This window comes from Poecilia latipinna, unplaced genomic scaffold, assembly GCF_001443285.1.
Source record: "Poecilia latipinna isolate Pla-1442-1.1 unplaced genomic scaffold, P_latipinna-1.0 Scaffold104, whole genome shotgun sequence".
Taxonomy (NCBI): Eukaryota; Metazoa; Chordata; class Actinopteri; order Cyprinodontiformes; family Poeciliidae; genus Poecilia; species Poecilia latipinna.
The window spans coordinates 938,242-956,321 of record NW_015112720.1 but is presented as its reverse complement, the minus strand read 5'-3'; the positions used below and the strand labels follow the sequence as shown (position 1 = coordinate 956,321).

The 18,080-nt window shown below is 39.3% G+C and overlaps 1 protein-coding gene across 1 annotated transcript; it reads right to left on the bottom strand.

Moving 5' to 3' along the window:
- Nucleotides 1–462: 462 nt before the first annotated feature.
- lnpep (leucyl/cystinyl aminopeptidase) lies at nt 463–17,786 on the bottom strand. The gene is made up of 22 exons (XM_015027682.1): nt 17,363–17,786; nt 14,648–14,742; nt 13,319–13,521; nt 12,135–12,246; nt 11,841–12,065; nt 11,562–11,752; nt 11,254–11,392; nt 9,515–9,649; nt 9,257–9,377; nt 9,012–9,163; nt 8,793–8,906; nt 8,575–8,706; nt 7,634–7,768; nt 6,699–6,853; nt 6,535–6,623; nt 6,269–6,452; nt 5,534–5,690; nt 5,135–5,319; nt 4,789–4,950; nt 4,075–4,215; nt 3,881–3,962; nt 463–3,182 (listed from the first exon to the last, which is right to left on the bottom strand). Exons 1-22 carry the CDS (start codon nt 17,388–17,390, stop codon nt 3,051–3,053), a joined length of 3,069 nt encoding a protein of 1,022 aa, XP_014883168.1. The 5' UTR covers nt 17,391–17,786; the 3' UTR covers nt 463–3,050.
- Between the last annotated feature and the right edge of the window lie 294 nt (nt 17,787–18,080).

The following is an 18,080-nucleotide window of genomic DNA, read 5'->3' as shown; positions in this document are numbered from 1 at the left end:
AGCAGCAGTAATGTCAGTAGATATGAAAAGCAAAATTATTTAACCCCAACCAGAACCAGCATGTTTAAAGATTTTTCTGAAGGATGGCAAATGCCATCCAGTGTGATAACATCAAACACAGAAAATTAATAAAACCGACTTAAAATCAGTAACAACGTGCTGAACATCTGTCAGTAATAATATATCCAATGCATTAATGAAACCTGAAGGAAAAGTAATGAAAAGATGTGCAAATTAAACTCATTGTAAACATTATAATTAGAAATCGCTCAATTAAAGAATTTGATATAAAAATTTTGTAGTCAAGAAGGAATCTCAACCATGAAGCTACAAAATTTTCTAAGGCTGAAAGAAAATGTGCATATAATCATATTTACATGTAAATATATATATATATATAGTTTTCTTTTATATTTTACAATAAACAATTGGCATTGTACAATGAAAGTCACTAAAGAAGAGTTGGATGCAGATGAGCTTTATTTGGAGTGTCAGTAATGATAATAAATGAAACAGTTTGCTTCATGAAAGAGGCTTGTAAAGCACAGGAACTTCAACTTTGGGCAGTTTTTGACAAAAAGAAAAACAAAATGCAAAAAAAGAAAAAAAAAAGAAAAAAGGACAGATGAACAATGTGGGAAAGTTCCCTTTCAATTTCTTTCAATTTTGAATGTTTTCCTTAAGTAGCTTAGTTGAACAATTTGTGCAGATTTCAAGCAATAAAATCCTGAAAGGATATGAAGGACATCATCTCAGTGCAAACACAAAATGTTTTACAGTTTCACTGTGAGCACTCTTATGTAACAGAAAGATATTTGAACAAAACTGAGTGAAATCCTTTCAGCAAGTAGAATCAGTGAGAGGACAAAATAATTGGCTCAAATATTAATGATCTTTACGCAGATTTAAACTGTGATGAGACACTTCACTGATTCAGTCATTTGCTTTTGTCTTAATTTCTTCTGCTTTGGAAACTTATAAACCCGTTATCTTCACACTTTTAAAGACTTGATTTTTCTACGTTTCTAAATAAATTACTACAAATCTATTTGAACCCGTTGAATAGTCGTCACATGTCGTTATCTGCAGGTTCAACAATGATTTTTGGAGTAAAACAAACATAATGCGTTTGCAGCATCTGGACAAATTTCAATCAACTCTGTTTTGAAAATGTTTGGACTGTTCCAACAATATAATGTGATAGACTAAAAACAGATTACTTAAAGCACAGTTGAAAAAAATTTGGTGTCTTTATTTTGTTTCAAAATATTTAAAAAAAAAACATCAGCTGTAGTGCTTTGTTGAATATTTTAAACCCAGTTTAGGAACCACAGGTTCAGTTTAATCTGAACTTAATGCTGTCTGGAGACCAAACAGGGAGTTCAATAATAATTCTTCACTATGCAGAACCAAGATACTCCTGGGTAAAATGTTAAATTTGGCAAGTCAAAGACAAAAGCATGGGAATTTAATATAGATAAATGTCAATTTGTTTTTGAAAATGTAAGAAAGATAAAGAGTAAAATCAAGCATGATTTAAATTTCTTTTAGTTATCCAGATTTGGAAAATGCTAAAAAGCAATTTCATACTTTTCCAGAACCTTTTGTACCATCGAACCCGTCGAGAACAGAGGCTTCATCGCGTCGCCTCGTCTTGAGGTACCTTTAGGAGGAACATCTTCACGGATCTCTTGAGTTCCCTTTGTGGGCGTAAATGACACTCAGTATTATGTAACGACGCCGTTTTTAATGTGTGAAACCAAACAAAACCACGATAAACGTAACAGGAATCTGAAGAAAAGTACCTCTCTGGACGTGCATCTGTCTTTAAATAACATTTCAGAAATCAAAGAGTCACATGTGAAGGATGTTAATAAATAACTACTTCCGAGGAGTGACACGCAACCTCTGTGTGTGTATTTTTTTTTAGACTAATAAACAACAAATTATCAATAAGTACAGACAGATAACAAACACAGATGCCTGGTATCTCTAATATGCACAGTAGCCCTTGTAACGCAACATTCATCAGCAAATGACCTTCTTTTGGTTGTCTAAGTAAGGAAATACGAAAATAACAAAAAAGGAAAAAAAAAAAAAAAGCTTTGACCTGGACTCAAAATAAAGCTTTACACTATACACAAACACAACAGATATCAAGTTGTAAAATATTAAAAGTCAATATCTCTAAAATAGTACTTCCAAAAGCACATTGCTGACAGTATTTACATTATTGTTACAACCTCACACAGGTATAGACTAAAAAAAAAAAGAAAAAAAAAACAATAAAGAGAGTAGAGGCAATAAAAGTAGAGTAAAACATGTGGATCAGAGCTGAAACTAAGTAAAGAGACCGTTTGGCTCCAGTGTTGGCCGCCTGCTCTCACACCTGCTGTAAGACACATTGGGTGATTTAAACCTGCACTGGGTTTCAGCACATCCTCTACTGCACACAGTGGGAAGGTTTCTCACTACATTCAACTGATGCCAAAAACAGTTAGGTGTTTTAAACCATCAATTAATCATCTAACCTGACTAGCATCAACATGGCAAAACTCTTTAGTTTACAGGAGTGACGGGGATCCATTTCGCAAAACCGCATCTCTCACTTCCTCACTGCTGAGGAACGTCGCGCCGCCTCGTCTTCGTACATGAATTGGATGTTTCGAAACATTTTGTAGCCTAAAACGGTTGGGTGTTCGAGGTGCGGCAGGGGCGGAAGGAGGTCCGTTTCGATCTTTGAAGCACGATTGTCTAATAAAGCACAAGGTTTTGATGAGAACTGCGGAGGAGGTTTGGTCGACAGCATAAAACACAAGGAGTGTGTGTTGAGTCTGACAACAATCAGAACCACCCTGAGCTACCAAGTGAAACTGACAGGACTCATCTCAGAAACCTTTCGTCCAGAAGGAGCTTTTGATTATTTGCTCTGGTCTGGATACTGGGAGTTAAGGGACAGAGTCCAGAAATAGTGCAAACACTGCTGCTGTCTTGAAGATGCACCCCCCACCTGCTCGCTGTCGGGGCGGATTCAGGCTGACTTAACCGTCCTAAAGAAAATTTCTCATAGCTTGCAAGTTGTTTTCTATCCACCGTTTGTTCAGCCTGATGGTTTCCAGAGCCTCCTGCACGCTCCTCATCTGAGAGCCACGCTGCTTCAGGCTGGAGAAGAACGCCTGAACCTGTAAGAGATACAGAGTGATCCAAGGACTCTTGATCATTCAAAGCATTTTTACAAACGTTAACGTACTGATATCCTTTGAACTTGTTTTTGTCACATTACAAACTCAAAACTCAGACCAACTCAACAAGTAGGGCGTAACTATATTTCATACATGGTTTTAACTACTAAAACCCCTGAAGAGTGTGGTGTGCATCTGCATTTAGCCACAGTGAGTCAAGGCTTTGTAAACCAGACGCTGCCGGAAGTATTTTTGGTTTCTTTTTACCGAATTTGAAAATAATTCTCCAAACATCTTTACTAATTTTTGCCTATTCATCTTTGCAAAATAACTCAAGCACAGTCAGATTCGGAGGAGACAACAACTGCCATAAAAGTCCAAATGCACATCAGTCTGGGCTTTGACTGGGCCATTCTTACACATGGATCTGCTTTGATCTAAGCCATTTCATTGTAGCTCTGGTTGTGTGTTTTGGGTCATTAAACTTCCAACCCAGTCAAGTCTTTTGCAGGATCTGCAGATTTCCTATTGACTCTGACCCCACCAGAAAAAAATGACTAGTCAAGTGACTTGTGAAGCCAATATTCTACACTGGGTTTTATCTCAGGGCATCAGAACAGAGCCGGTTCACAATTGTGCGCTCCTCTGTGTTTGTCAATCCCATGAAACCATATTGTACATCTCCAATATATACATACCTGATCAAGATGTGCCTGTGTGGAGAACTGGGAGGTAGTGGATTTGACGATTGTCTGAATGGCAAAGGAGCCAAGAGGAAACCTGCAGCCAGAAGAACAGGAAGCTATAATGACACTCAGAAGTCCAGATCCTTTAATTAGCAGGTAAGTTAATCCTGTAATGTATTTTAAGAAAGGGATCTGATGAGACTTGCTTCTCTATGAGGCGGTCCCAGTTTACTTGGATAAAATCCCAAGCAAACAAATAGCCAGCAAACCCGTGACACACGGTGTTGATGATCAGAGGCAGCTCCTGTGTCTGGATGATATCCCCATTCAGACCGGCCTTGAGAATCCTGCACAGATCAAAATAAAGAGAGTTTAGACCACAATGCAACAGGATGTTTGTAGTGTAAAGAAGGATATTGGGAGAGGAATAAAAATAAACAAAAAGCTTTTGTTTCCAGGATTCACCCGAGTTTCCTTTTATCGCCTTGACAACTCTGACCCGGTTCGCTTGTCTCTGCTGTAGCACTTGGAACAAACTGTCCAGTTTTGACCACAAAACCTTCTACTTCCTCATGTTTGCTCTGTCCATGGCTTGTGGCAAACTCCAAACTCGACTTTATTTCAATGTTTTTCTCGTCACTCGTCGATGAGGGTCAGATTTGTGTAGTGAAAGACTAGATTTGTTTTCTGCAGCTCCTCCAGAGTGACTCCATTTACTAATTTATTGACTTGTGAAGACGACTGACTGCACTAGATTTTATTTAGCATTATCAAAGAAAAGGAAAATGACTTTCAAGTAAAGATTTTGCTTTATGATATTAAATCCAAATAAGTCTAAGTTTATTGAGCAAAAATGTGGGAGACTTTAAAGAATTGCTGCGGATTTCAGCTTATATATATGTATACACACACACCCTTACCATGCAATATGACGTGGGTCTTGAGAGGATGCCAGGCCTTTTAGCATCTTTCGCTTCTGTGCATCATTGGTGGTAGTTGCGTACAAGGTCAACAACGCTTTCCAGCTGTCTTCTGACTGAGCTGCCACTGCAAACACAGCTTGCTGCAAATCACCTGGGATCCTACGGAAGTAAAAATGAAAACACAAACGTGAGAATCTTTATTTTCAGGGCTCTTGCTTTACTCTTCCTGCTAACGCACATTTACTGAACTCTTACATAATTAAAGGCTGTTACTGTTTGCAAAAGGATGTTGAGGTGATTTTTTTTTATATAAAATCATTCAGTTCCTGAGTTCTTTACTTACTTGTTGGTGTAATTGGAGTCAGTGTAGTTTTTGAACAGGGATTTGGCTTTTTCAACACAGCCGTCATTATTCAGAGCGCAGGCCGTTGAGACGAGGGCTGAGCGCAGCTCCTGCTTCGACAGACTCTGCTCCTCCTTCCAGGTTTGACTTTCCATCAAAGAACCAAACTGACTCAGAATGTAAGTCTGTTGCAGAGAGAGAAAAAATTATAAATAACTCTTCTCCAATTCCACAGCACCATTTGGCTTATTTCACAAAAAGTAATAAGGCAGGTTACATCTTAAAGTGCTCATCCTTTAAATTTAAGGCTAACAGACAATAAAAATAAAAAATCAGTTTTGCTATTTAGATGAAATTTAAACACCAACTGACTTTCCAAAGCACTCATTTGTAAAGTACCTTCATGCGAGATGCCAAGTCGGACTCCTGCCTTTTATCGAGCAGCCTGTAGATGCTGTTCAGCTGCAGCAGAGCTTCTGTCACAGGAGCCGTCTCCGTTTCGTTAGGCATGAAGCTCAACATGTGGCAGACTTGCTCAAAAGGGACACGCCCCAGTCTAACGACCAGACAAAGCAGGGAGAAAAGGTCGAACACTGAAGTGAAATATTGGAGTATTTAATCACAGAATACGCATGTATCTCAGCTATGTAGAACATTACTGAAATGTTGATTTATTAAATTAATTCAACACAACTCTGAACCAGAGAAAGCAGCAGACATGTTTAACCAGAGGTAAGGAGATAAAAAAAAAAAAACTGGACTGTTACTCAGGCGCTCAAAGTCCTCTTATCAGATGAAATTGAATTTTAATTTGTAAATCAAGGTTACAGATTCTGGAGGAAAATGCAGAATCGCCACATCGTCTACAATTAGTGTCTATCTGGAAAGACGAGTCATCTGCTGGTGCTGGTCTGCTGTGTTTTATCAAGCCCAAATTCAGCGCAGGCATTTACCAGGACATGCTAAGACGCTGATTTAAGACTTGACATCCATCCTCCCTACCAAAAGTAACAATGCCTGCCTTTAATGATCCAGGTTTATCTGCACTTGATTGATCAGTAACTATAATTTAGATGAGCTGAAGGGTCCACTTGGTGCACTCACAAAGTAAGAAAACAATATTCAGATGTTTACCTGGAGAGAGCAAAGGTGTTATGTATGACCGAGGCTCGGTCTTCAGCTGTGAGAACGCTGATGTTTTCAGACAAAGCATCATGAATAGCATTCCAGCCATCTTGTCCGTAATCGACAACGTAGAAGCCGGTGTTCTTGTAGTTCAATTTTATCCACTTTACGCTTTCTGGCACCTTTAAACTTCCTGAAACACACAAACGTTTGTCATTGCACACAGTGTCTAAAACAATGAGAGTGTTACAGCAGGGTTAAGTGCTACACCGTACCTGACTTTTCACTCAGACTGAACATCTGTCTGCACTCCGGGGCCAAGCTACAGCTGTCGTTCACCAACGTGATGGGGATATTCCACCGTCTGAAACGGAGATCGCAGCACCGTTGGGTTTCGTGTTGCATTTCTCATACTGACGAGTGTGTTGACGAAACCCACCTGGGTGCTTTTGTGGTGTTGTCAGATGTGAGCAGAAAAGGCTCCTGGGAGAAGGTCGCCATGTCGCCTTTGCGACTCACAGTGACCAGCGGGAAGCCTTTCTGTGATGTCCATGAACTCATCATCTCAGAAATATTCCTAAGCGGGGTGGAAACCTGAAACATGCAGGGAAGAAGGAAGTGTTACAGATGAATGATAGAGATTTTGATGAAGATAAAAAAAATAAAAATATTAAACGGATGTAGATAAAGGAAAAATCAAACATCTGTTAGCAGAGTTCAAGACCCTCTAATGCAGCTTTAGTTTAAAACCAAACCAAAGTGGGTGATGAGGATCAATATGCGATGAACAGGCAGCAGGAAGGAAACGTTATGCTTGCACACAACTAATCAGTAAACTGATGATTTACTATATATACTTTTGCTATATAGTATAAAGATCCTGGGAAAATAATCTAGTTCTTCAAAATAGTAAAACTAACAAAAAAAGGGTTCTTATTACAGGAAACAAAGTACAGTTTTCGGTCTGCATGGAAGAGATGTGATGACAAAGATCTCTGGCCAGAGATGAAGCGATGAGGTTTTTACGTGCCTCTACCAGTTTTTCTTTAAGAGCCAACCTGTTCATTCTTATTTTCTTTTTAAGCACTAAAAACAACTCATTTGTTCATTCATAAATCAACTTAAGAACGATAGCAAAACAAAAAGCTGCAGGCAAATTGACAGCAGTTCTAAATCCAGCGTAAAATCTACTACTTGTGTTTGCAGACTGAAACAGGAGCTTTCAAGTGTTAATGCATCCATTGAAAATGAAATAAATTCAGATGTATCCATGTTGGACATGCATGCCAAGGGTAAGAGTCAGTCGATCACCTAACTAAGACATCATTTAAATACACGTGCACATATTGACCCCATGTAAAGGCATCCACATACCTGCATAAGGCTGTTCCAAAGGTCCATGGTTTCTGTATTTGATCCCCTAAATGAGTTCAGATAATGAATAATGCCCTTTTTGAACTGCTGCTCCTTTGGCAACGACACATTCAGCATCAGGAGAATTGAAGCTCCCTGGAGAGCAGAGGCACAAAACACCAACAATTAAAACCATTAGCCACAGCTGCAGCCGACTGTGAGGACCAGCAGAGAAATTTCTCTGAAGTAAGAAATTGGATATGAATATTTGGCAAAAGAACGTGGAGTCTCCAGTAAACTAGGCAAGTTATAAACTACCCTAATGTATCTTTGCCTTTACGAAGCCAGGCTTTCTGGTAACCTTTAAAAATTATCTTGTTCAATAGTTCTATGTGCTTTTTAAATGCTTTTTATAGTTTTTCTTTGAACTTTGGCTGCTTTTCAACCATTTTCTGTTCACTTTTTTTTTTAAAAGTAATTAAACATAATTGCAAATTGTGATGAGTTGGCTTAAAAATAGGAAAGCGGGCAAATGGAGGACAAAGAAGCAGCATAAGGCAAAAACCAGCATCAACAGCAGATGAATAGTATGTGAAGGACATCTCTTCAAGAAACTGGAAAATAATCCAGCAAAGACTTGAGAGATACTTCTTTTATTTTAAATGTAATAAAAGAAGTGACCTATCAGAGTAATAAGAGGTTATTAATCCCTAATAACATTAACATGTATATTCCTAGGGATCTAACACAATAAACGCATATTATTCTGTTGATTCACTGGCTGATTATCAGGTTCTGAACTTAGAATAAGTGCAAAATCAGTTAAAGAAAGAGCAAAAAACATTTAGCAACATCTGTGACAGAAAACAAAAAAAAAAGAAAAGTGAACTCTTCTTGGAAGCAAGACAAAGAAATCTTGGTCAAAGACCTTTTTGTATTTTATATAACACTCAAAGCTGTACCTTTTCATAGGAGACTGAGTCAAACATTTCCTCGATTTGCTCTGGCGTGTTAACCTCTGTCGACACAGGGTGGGAGGAGTTTAGAGCATCTTTGTCCAGGGCTCTGAACCGCACAGTCAGGAATAAATTACCCTGCAAAACAAAGACTCGTTGAAAAAGTTCTCAAATTCATCCGCCAGAAATATTATGTAGTCACAGGTCAAACGTTTCAAACCTACAGTGTCCAAACTGGGCAGTATTTCCTGCAGCGACATGTACTCCATGTAGGTGGCGAAGCCTTCGTTGAGCCACAGGTCGTTCCACCAGCTCATGGTTACCAAGTTTCCAAACCACTGAAACACAGAGATGGACCAGCAAACCAAACATAATCACACTCTATGCTCCTTTCAAAGAGGTGTCAGAAAATTTTTTTTTTAAAAATCACAAAAAATAACTACCTGATGAGCGAGCTCATGGGCTATTACGGAGGCTACTACTTGTTTTTCGAGAGAGGAGGAGTTCTTGTCCAGCAGTAAGGTGGTCTCCCTGAAAGTGATGAGCCCCCAGTTCTCCATGGCTCCTGCCAGGAAGTCAGGAATGGCCACCAAGTCTGACAAAACAGAAATGAAGAAAAACTGTGACGAATGATAAGAAAAAGAGGTGTAGAAAGATAAATGTTGTACAGGCCAGTGGCTCGGCTCACCTAGTTTCTTCAGTGGGTACTCAATCTCAAAGAATTCGTTGTAAAATTGCAGCAGTTTGGAAGCCGTGTCCAAAGCGAAGCTGGTCTGTTCGGTCTTATCTGGCACCGAATACACAGAGACCTACAACCAACAGACGTGGGTGTGCATCACAAACAGACGCAAAGTAAAACACAACACCAACGCGATGTTTTTTTCAAATTAATTATTGACGATTATGGTTTGAACGCACAGCAAAACACGGCCGTTCTTAAACCTACTTGTGTTCCTGAAGCACTGCTGCTGACAGAGGTGAAGTTAGCAACAACGAAGGCCACCAGGTAAGTGCTCATGTTGACGTTGGTCATCTCAAACTCATCCTGCTCGAGGCCCTTGGGAAGAGGCGTGGTTCTGGCCTGAAACGCAGAGTGCTAGAGTTAGGCAACTGCAAGGCCAACATGCAGGGAAATAAAGGTGGTTTTGAAAATCAGAAAGTAAGGAAATAAAAACTGTGCCCACAAGAGGAGCTGCAAGTCTGTCTAAGACAGCAGTTCACACTACAAACAGATTTTAGTTGGTACATCCCATCAGCTGGATGTGTGGCTTGGGCTTTTACTTTCATGTGCTAAAATTTTGCCTTAAGGTTTTCACAAAATGTTATCAGTATGTCATCTACGTTGAGAAGCCCATTAGTCACTCCTGCAAAAAAAAAAAAACACCCACAAAACATGATGCTGCCACTGCCACAGGTGCCCCCCCCCCTTTTTCCTCAAATATAACAATGGTTATTGGGCTTCAAGGGAACATTTAAACTGTTGATTTATCCCACCAGGAGACGTGTCTCCCATGACTCTAATCTGTTTTATACGTTGTGTTTTGAGTAATGGGCTCTTTAAACACCAGGTGGCCTTTCAGCCCATGTTGGTACTTGTTCTCATCAGCTTCAGCCAGAATCACCTGGGCTTTCCCAAACTGTTTAAAGACGTAGTAATCCGACTTCATGTAAATACCTACATCTGAGCAAAGTAGTAAATTATGTCTTTTGTTATTCTGGCATTTGGCAAATATAAATAATGTTGGTAATCGTAAATGTTCTGAAACAAGAAAAGTTCATGCTGAGTTAATGTGACGCAGTGAGGAAAATACGGTTGTTTATCTACACGGTCTGTAAACACTGATTTTAATTGTAGATCTTGTAAAGGATTTTTAAGCAGTTTAACCAAACATATGCAACACAAAACTGAGCTCTCTTTGTTGTAATAATTTATAAATCTGAAAAAATATATAGATGATCATTGTTCCAAGCAAACTGGGAAAATGGAGACAAACTACACAACTTTTGCCGTCTTCACGGATTTAGAAATATTTGGCTTTTGAACAAGCAGACTGGTTCTGCAGATTTTTGTTTGATGACTCACAGATCAGGGATCACACACTGAACCACTGGACATGGAGGGATCATAAACTACAGGATTCATCAAACCAACTAACGTCGTCTGAACACTTCAAACTCTTGCAGGACAACAATTTGAGGCGTAAACAATCGTACCTGTAGGTGGTGGTAAAAGAAGAATTTCAACAAGTTATCATGTATAATGTATAATCTGGATTATATTTTTATGGGAGGTTTTTTTATGTGCTGCAAGATGGAGACTTTTTATGTGGGGTCAGTAGAAATGACGTCCAGCATTGGTTTTATTCTTAAAACTCTTAATATTTATCCCTTGACAGAAAGCACACAAATATTTAAACTTCTAATTAAAAATGTTTTATACATAAATATAAATAATTTCAAACTGAACCGAAATCACACACAGAATGCACCGACACTATTTAGCAAATTTTTCAAATGTGTAAATTTGAGAGGATTTTTGCATTTAGGTTATATTCTTCTTAATCCTATTCAATTCGGACTTACATCTGAGTTACTGATCTCATTTTTCACTTCCTCGTAATGGAAGCAGAGCACTCTATTTGGACCCTTTTTTATCTTACAGGTAAATCACTAATTGAACAATACCTTTGGCATGTTGGAAAGACTCATGTAGCTTGGTTTTCTGTTGATTTTTATCAGGAAGGTGGCTTTGAAAGACGGCTCATCAAAACAAGGGAAGGCCTTCCTGGCTGAAAGCGGCTCAAACTGTGTTGCTGCAAGAACTCTATGAATAAAAGATGAAGGTTATTAGGCACATATTTTCAAATCAGTAACAGAAGTCAAACATGCTTTTTATTGTTGTCTTCATAGCCTTCATTAGTGTCTTAGCAAGAGACATCATCAACATGTCCTCCGCACACAGATTCAACACAAATATTATTCAGAAAATTTACCTTTTGTTTCCGAGTTTATCAATGTATGAGCTATTGTAGAAACCATCGTAGCTGTGTGAGAGGTTAGCATTGTATTCAAATGTCAAAACACACTGTTGGTTTGTTTTCAGTTCCTCCGGGAACTTCACAGCAATCTGCTGTTGGTGTATGTTCTCCAGCACTTTCACGTCACTGGCCTGCCCGTTGTCCAGCTGGAAGAGAAGACGTGTCCAATGAGCAACAAGACGGAAAGAGAAAAGGCCAAAGTTAATTACTTAACCAATTCCCTTTCAGCCCAACCTTAAACGTAGCTTTGGTAATGTTGAGATTAGCAGCATGGAGTACAATCCGGTTTGTGTTGTGAAGCACAGACATTTTAATGGCAGCTTTGCCAGTAAAGGTCATTCTGTCGAGGTCGGGGGTGAAGGTGAGGTCATAGCTGAGAGGCTTTATGCTGTGAGGCAGTCGGAGTTCGGCCCATGGGAACGGTTCTCCGTTTGTGGAATTTGGCTGAGGACAACCAGCCTGTAGAAGGACAGAGGTTAGAAAGTGAGCCAGAGAGTCAAATAGGTATATACCTCTTATTCTCCCTACCTTGGTGAAGGTGCAGCCAGGTAGGAAGTACAGCACCATGGTCAACAAGGCTGCAATCACCAGGACAAACACACACACAATCATGGTACGAGCTGAGGGTCGTGAACATGACCTGAAAACAAAACAAAACAAAAAAAAAACATCAATATTACCGTTTTAATCAACTGGGATAGATCCGTCAGCTACCCCCCCCCCAAACCATTAAATCAGGAAGTCAGAGGATGCTGGTGGAACCTCAGACTATTTAAAACCTGGGGTGACGGATCCTCTAATGCTGTAGGCCACCTCCTCCATTACATTCTTTCAAAAAGCAAAAAGCAGCTAACACCTTTTCTAGACAAACTTTCATTGAACAAGACATTTTTTTCATTGTTTTTATCACATGCTTTACATTTTTCCATGATTTATTTACTTATATTTTAACTGTTAAGCACTTTGTTGTTTTGATCCTGTTGTAAATCAAAACCCTGCATTTCCTTACTAATCTACTTATTACCTTTACAACAGAAAATATAAGACGTTTATTTGGGAGAATGTTCCTTTAAAACCTTAGTGATCCAACTTCAACTCCATTTATATTCGGTAAGCTTCATTACTAGAGACCCACCAATAAATCATCCAGAGCTCAGAGTCTGACACTTATTCCTCGATCGGCTCTGATTGATGATTGGCAGATTAAATTTTAGAAAATCTCAATATTCTTCCCAAGACAAAAACTAAGAAGTCCCACTCTTTTTGGTAAATAAATGCACCAACCAACAGCATGCACCTCGAGGCACTCTTTGTGTTTGCTAAACAAACAAATGACATCGGCAGGTCAAACTTCAAAGGAAGCAGGAAATGAGTGTCGGCCAGAAAACTCACGATCAATATCTCTATTTATTAGTTATTGCCAACAAGTCAAACAAAATCTCTGTGTTCAAAACAAACTATATAAATTACAAACTTTTTCATAAAAAAGCAGTTAGTAGAAAATAAAGTAATGTCAAACAGTAAGTCCAGATCAGAAGTGGGAATCTTCACCTCTATTTAAAGACACAATCCGCAAAAATCACTGGCAGATCGAAGTGAACATTCACTTAACAATGACACATCGCAGGATCCAACCATGACTAACTCCTGAGAGAAGATAATAAATCTAAAGAAACTATTAAAGACATCAACAGAAACGAGCTGAGCGTTACCTCGGTGGAGACTGCCTGACGTAAGGGGACGAGCTGGATCTGTGAGACGAGCTGCGGTTCATAAAGGACATTCCTAGGAGACGTGCAGAAGACTCGCAGTCCTCTTCATCGTCATCCATGTCGTTTTCTCCCAGGCCACGCACCAGCAACCGTGAGCTGCGAGGCTCGTATGCCGCCTCATCCGGGTCAAGAGTGGGAAATGTCTACAGGACAAATCACTGTGTGATTATTCAGAGAAAAAAAAAAAAAAAGCCTTCCTGAGTAAACTATCAGTGGAAAGAGGAGAGGCACAGACACATAAAAACAGGTACTAAATTACAGGTGCTGCCTTGCTAATGTATTCATTCATTTTTTTCACATCACAGCAGCAAACTACTTTATTGGGATTCTGTAACAGATCAGCATAATGAGCGCTAAATATGAAGTGGGAGGAAAAGTAGGAATGGATTTTAAGAAAGTTTAACAAATAAAAATCCTAAAGCTTTTTATTTGTTTGACTGACATTAAATCCAGTGCGACCAGGTGCCTTCAGATGTCAGCAGTGTAGAAAAAAAAAAGGCTCCACCTGTGCGCTATTTAATCTCTGTGTAAATACAACAGTTCTGGTGGTGGCAGCATCATGCTGAGAGACTGCCTTTCCTCAGTAGGAACAAAGCACCGGTTTTATTAGATTACTGATCCTGGAATAAAACCTGTTGCATACTGCAAACGACTTGGGGGGGGAGGGGAAGAGCAGAGAGAAGAACATTAACTATATGTTTTATAACAAAGCATATTCGTGTGTTAAAACGGCCTAGTCAAAGTACAGAAATACATCCAATTAGGAATCAGTGGAGAGACCTAAAAACTGATCTTCACAGACATCTCCCATCAAAACTCATTGAGCTTAAACTGTTTTGCAAACAAGAATGGGGAAAAACTTCACTCTGCAGAGACTAAAAGATTTACATATCTTACTGTGAAAGTGAGTTCTGCAAAGTACTGCCCCCAGGGGGGGAGAGGGTGTTGAAAAGAAATACATGCAACATTGGTATCATTTTCATCCTGCTTTGCAAGAACGCACATCTTTGTGTTAGTCTCTCACGTAAAATACCAAGAAAATATGTTGAAGGTTTTGGTTTTAAGTGAAAGCTTCTGCAAGGCAACACAGGATCGAGTCCCAGTGTAAATTCATAAATAAAAACAACAGGAGGGGGGCATTATGCTGTTTGGCAAACTGTTACAAACATTCATCATATTCACCAGCACATCTGTTTGGTAACAACTAGATCATGTCACGAAATGTGTAATTTTAGCTTTTTTCAATGATGAAAATATGAACCGGCATACTGGAAACGTGTTGGAGTCTTTGGCCAGATCCACCACATCAGGCTCTTCTTCAAACATGCTGTTCTCGATCATGTTCCTCGGCAGGTTAGCTCGCTCTGCGAAGCACAAAGAAAAGAAAACAAATGATTCTCGAACGGGAAATTGAGCCGTGTGTGAGAGAGGTGTACCCAAGCAGAACACAAAGTGAGTTTGATCTGTTTATGTTTGCAGACTTTGAGGGCTGAATTTTCTCATAACATGGTGACATATATGCAGTATTAATATGAACACTTGCTTCACCATTTCTACAGTTTCCTGTTAGTTAAAGGTATGCTTTCTACCTTTCCCCCCCCCAGCTTTGTGGCACCTTGACCTAGATAAAACAGGTTTGCCAACCTGCACAGACATTTCAGTTCGCAAATAATTAAGATGGTTATCACTGAACAAATCTCACTGAGGTGGTTTATTTAGCTGCACAAAATCGAGCAACTACAGAGCCGTACAGCGGTTACGCCTCGATTGCTGAAGCACAAGCAACAGATTCACCGTCTTTGATTCGTCATGTGCAAAGCCTGAACGGAAAAAACCTTCACTTCCTCAAACCAAAATGCATCTTCAGCAACAGGAAAAGAATAAAGCTTTGTCTTACTAAACGGGTGCCATTTTCGGCCAGACAGACTCTTTACTCCCAAAGTAATTTGTGAAACAATCAGAAGCATGTTCGGCTTCCTAATTCAATAACTCCATAACTAAGATACTGTGCACTGTGTCCTGACAATCTAGCCATGCTTTTATAGGTGATGAGCAGGGCATTGTATTATAAATCTGATGGATGCGAGTGGAAAGCAGAAACTGTAAACACCTTCTAAAGACACACTGTTCACTTTAAGCTGATGGCAACAAACACAGCTGGGGTTTAACTCCACAAAAATATGTCAGCAGCCAAGGCAAGTGAAAGCAGTATCATCTGAGTCTGTGTTTGCTTAGTTATAGTGTTTCTGATATGACTTCAACACAGTCTCTCTGTCTGGACAACGCTGCTGTGGCATGAACGTCTATTAATAGGCAAGGAGCTAAGTGAACTAACGGGCGTGGTGATTTGTATCCAAATAGAAAAGACTGCAGGCATCCGTCCAAAGATGTAGCTTCTTTATTGTCACTCCAGTTACAATTCTTGATGCAAACAAACTGAGCAATCAGTAAACTTCAAACTTAAAACTCTTCTTTAATAATACAGTTGCTAGGCTGTTGAACTACTGCAAGAAAAACTACTACTGAAAAAAAAAGAAAAGAAAAAACCATTCTAGAAAGTTCTAACACATTAAGGCTCTGATAAGATGCTGTCAACTATGATTGAAAGGCTGATGGGCCAATCACAGTCCGGACAGGCCTACAGGGCACTGTACAGTGAACTAGTGGTGTTTTCCACACTAAGTAGCTCAGTGCTGTGTAATGTCCAGAAGAGTTTATGACAAAAATAATAGCCAGTCAGTCACATTATGCTATGGATTTGATGACTTTTAACACCTGTGCGGTATTGCTATATTATCACTGTAAAATGCAATAAATGTAACCAAAAAGACATGTTTGAGTGTGAGAGGGAGTGAATCGGTTTATTGCCAAACTAGGCCAATATAGTTTACATATTGGCCTATGTGTGCCAATATTGCTGCTTGTGGCTTTCGTGTTACTCAAAACATTTAGCATTGTTACTCTTACTGTCAAACCTAGCAAATGTATTCATGCTGCTTTAACATTTGACCACATTGTGACCACAAACTATGATGCATTTTATTTGGAGGGGAGAGAGGTTTGCAATACACCAACACGCATAACTGTATAATTTTCTCAATGCAGAACTGTAAAACATACTGGCGGCAGCAGCATCATGCTGTAGGGCATTCAGCTGAGACCAGGAAGTTGGTTAAGAGTTGATGAGACGATGGATGCAGCAATAGATAGAGGCGTTTCCTTTCTCTACGGAAACACACGACTTTGTGTCTATTTATATAACATAATCACCTCCAATATATGTTCAAAATTATTGTTTTAAAGTGAAAAAATGTGGAAAACCTAGAAGGGTATGATTACTTTTACAATAATCCACAGTTACATATGGATCAGTAGCTACAGTTTGTTCCTATGTTCAGCTCATGAACACACAACATAAACACCACATCTCTGCAGAGCAAAGGTTAGAGTAGTTAGAGGTTGGTTTTGACATTCTTTCACTGTCTGATCAAAAATCTGATTGTGACATACAAGTTTGCTCTTGTGTCGAAAAAAAAAGAGACAAACTCACAACCAAGATCTGTCAGAGATAAACAAAATAGGTAAGTTTTGAAAAAACTGATTTTTTTTTTTTCACAGTTTGCTTTATAGCTGATGCACTGTTTGCTTTAATAACGCCCAGGGACAATATAAGTGGTTTGAAACTATTTTATAACTCTTTATAAAACATTTCCAGTTATAAACTAATAGGCTTCAACCTGAGTAAACACCGCAGCAGTACTTTCACTTTGAACAGGAAAACAATTTCCTGCTTTTGTTTCATAAGCCATCTTATAAATCCTAATCACAACGTTGTTTAGCTCATCATATTTAGTCTGCTTAGCATCCAGCAAAGTCAGTTAATGTAGCTGTCACCGTGTCACCGAAACACACCGACACGACAGTCATTAGCTGGCCTGCTGCTGGTAGCTAAAGACACTGCTACTCACCATCTTCCGTCCTTACCTGCATTGTTACTGTCAAACAAATCCATGGTGATTTATCTGAAAGACTCCCTCTTGTCCAGAAAGAACTGGGAAAACTCTGGACGTTCAAGGACGTCCGACCGAGGACCAAGGCGATGTTTTCTGGCTAGCCACAACCCACCGCAGGCTCACAGTCAGTATCAGCAGCTTCCCCCCACTGTCACAGACTGAACAGCATTCAGACGACTAATGTTAGCCGCTCCCAACTTTACCCCTCATGGTTTGCTTTTTAAGGAAAACGGGTAAACAGAATAGATTTGTCTTTGTACTTAGCTACTTAAAACCGCGAAAACAAATCTCAATTCAAAGTCTTAGGCCAGCTACAGTTGGATTAAATGACAGTTTTCCTCCAATCCCGACCAGTTGTTGACAACGTTCCGTCAAGTTGCAGGGATAACATCTAATTGGATGATACTGTCCGGGGGCGGAGCTAGCACGCTATACGTACAAATGTGCCTGAGTAGTTACTGTATTTGTTTAGCATCTGCAGGGTTTGCGTTGAAACAGTGGGTTACCGTCGACCATTTTCACCAAAAATATGCAACAATCCATCTCTAATGGCAGGCAGGTTTGTTTACTAGGTATTTGTCAAAATTGAAGATCAATATAGAATATAGCTTTTATACTTGTTTATGCTTAATTTGTCATAAATTTGATCATTTTTCATCTTTGAGCAGAACATTAATTGATAATCCTAT

What these genes read in the sequence shown, in the direction of transcription:
- lnpep (XM_015027682.1), bottom strand. Translation starts at nt 17,390, where the DNA reads ATGGATTTGTTTGACAGTAACAATGCAG. An exon ending in TTACCAAAGCTACGTTTAAG is followed by an intron (nt 11,753 to 11,840) that starts GTTGGGCTGAAA and finishes CTTCTCTTCCAG; the next exon opens with CTGGACAACGGGCAGGCCAG. An exon ending in AACACCTTTGCTCTCTCCAG is followed by an intron (nt 5,691 to 6,268) that starts GTAAACATCTGA and finishes TCTGGTCGTTAG; the next exon opens with ACTGGGGCGTGTCCCTTTTG.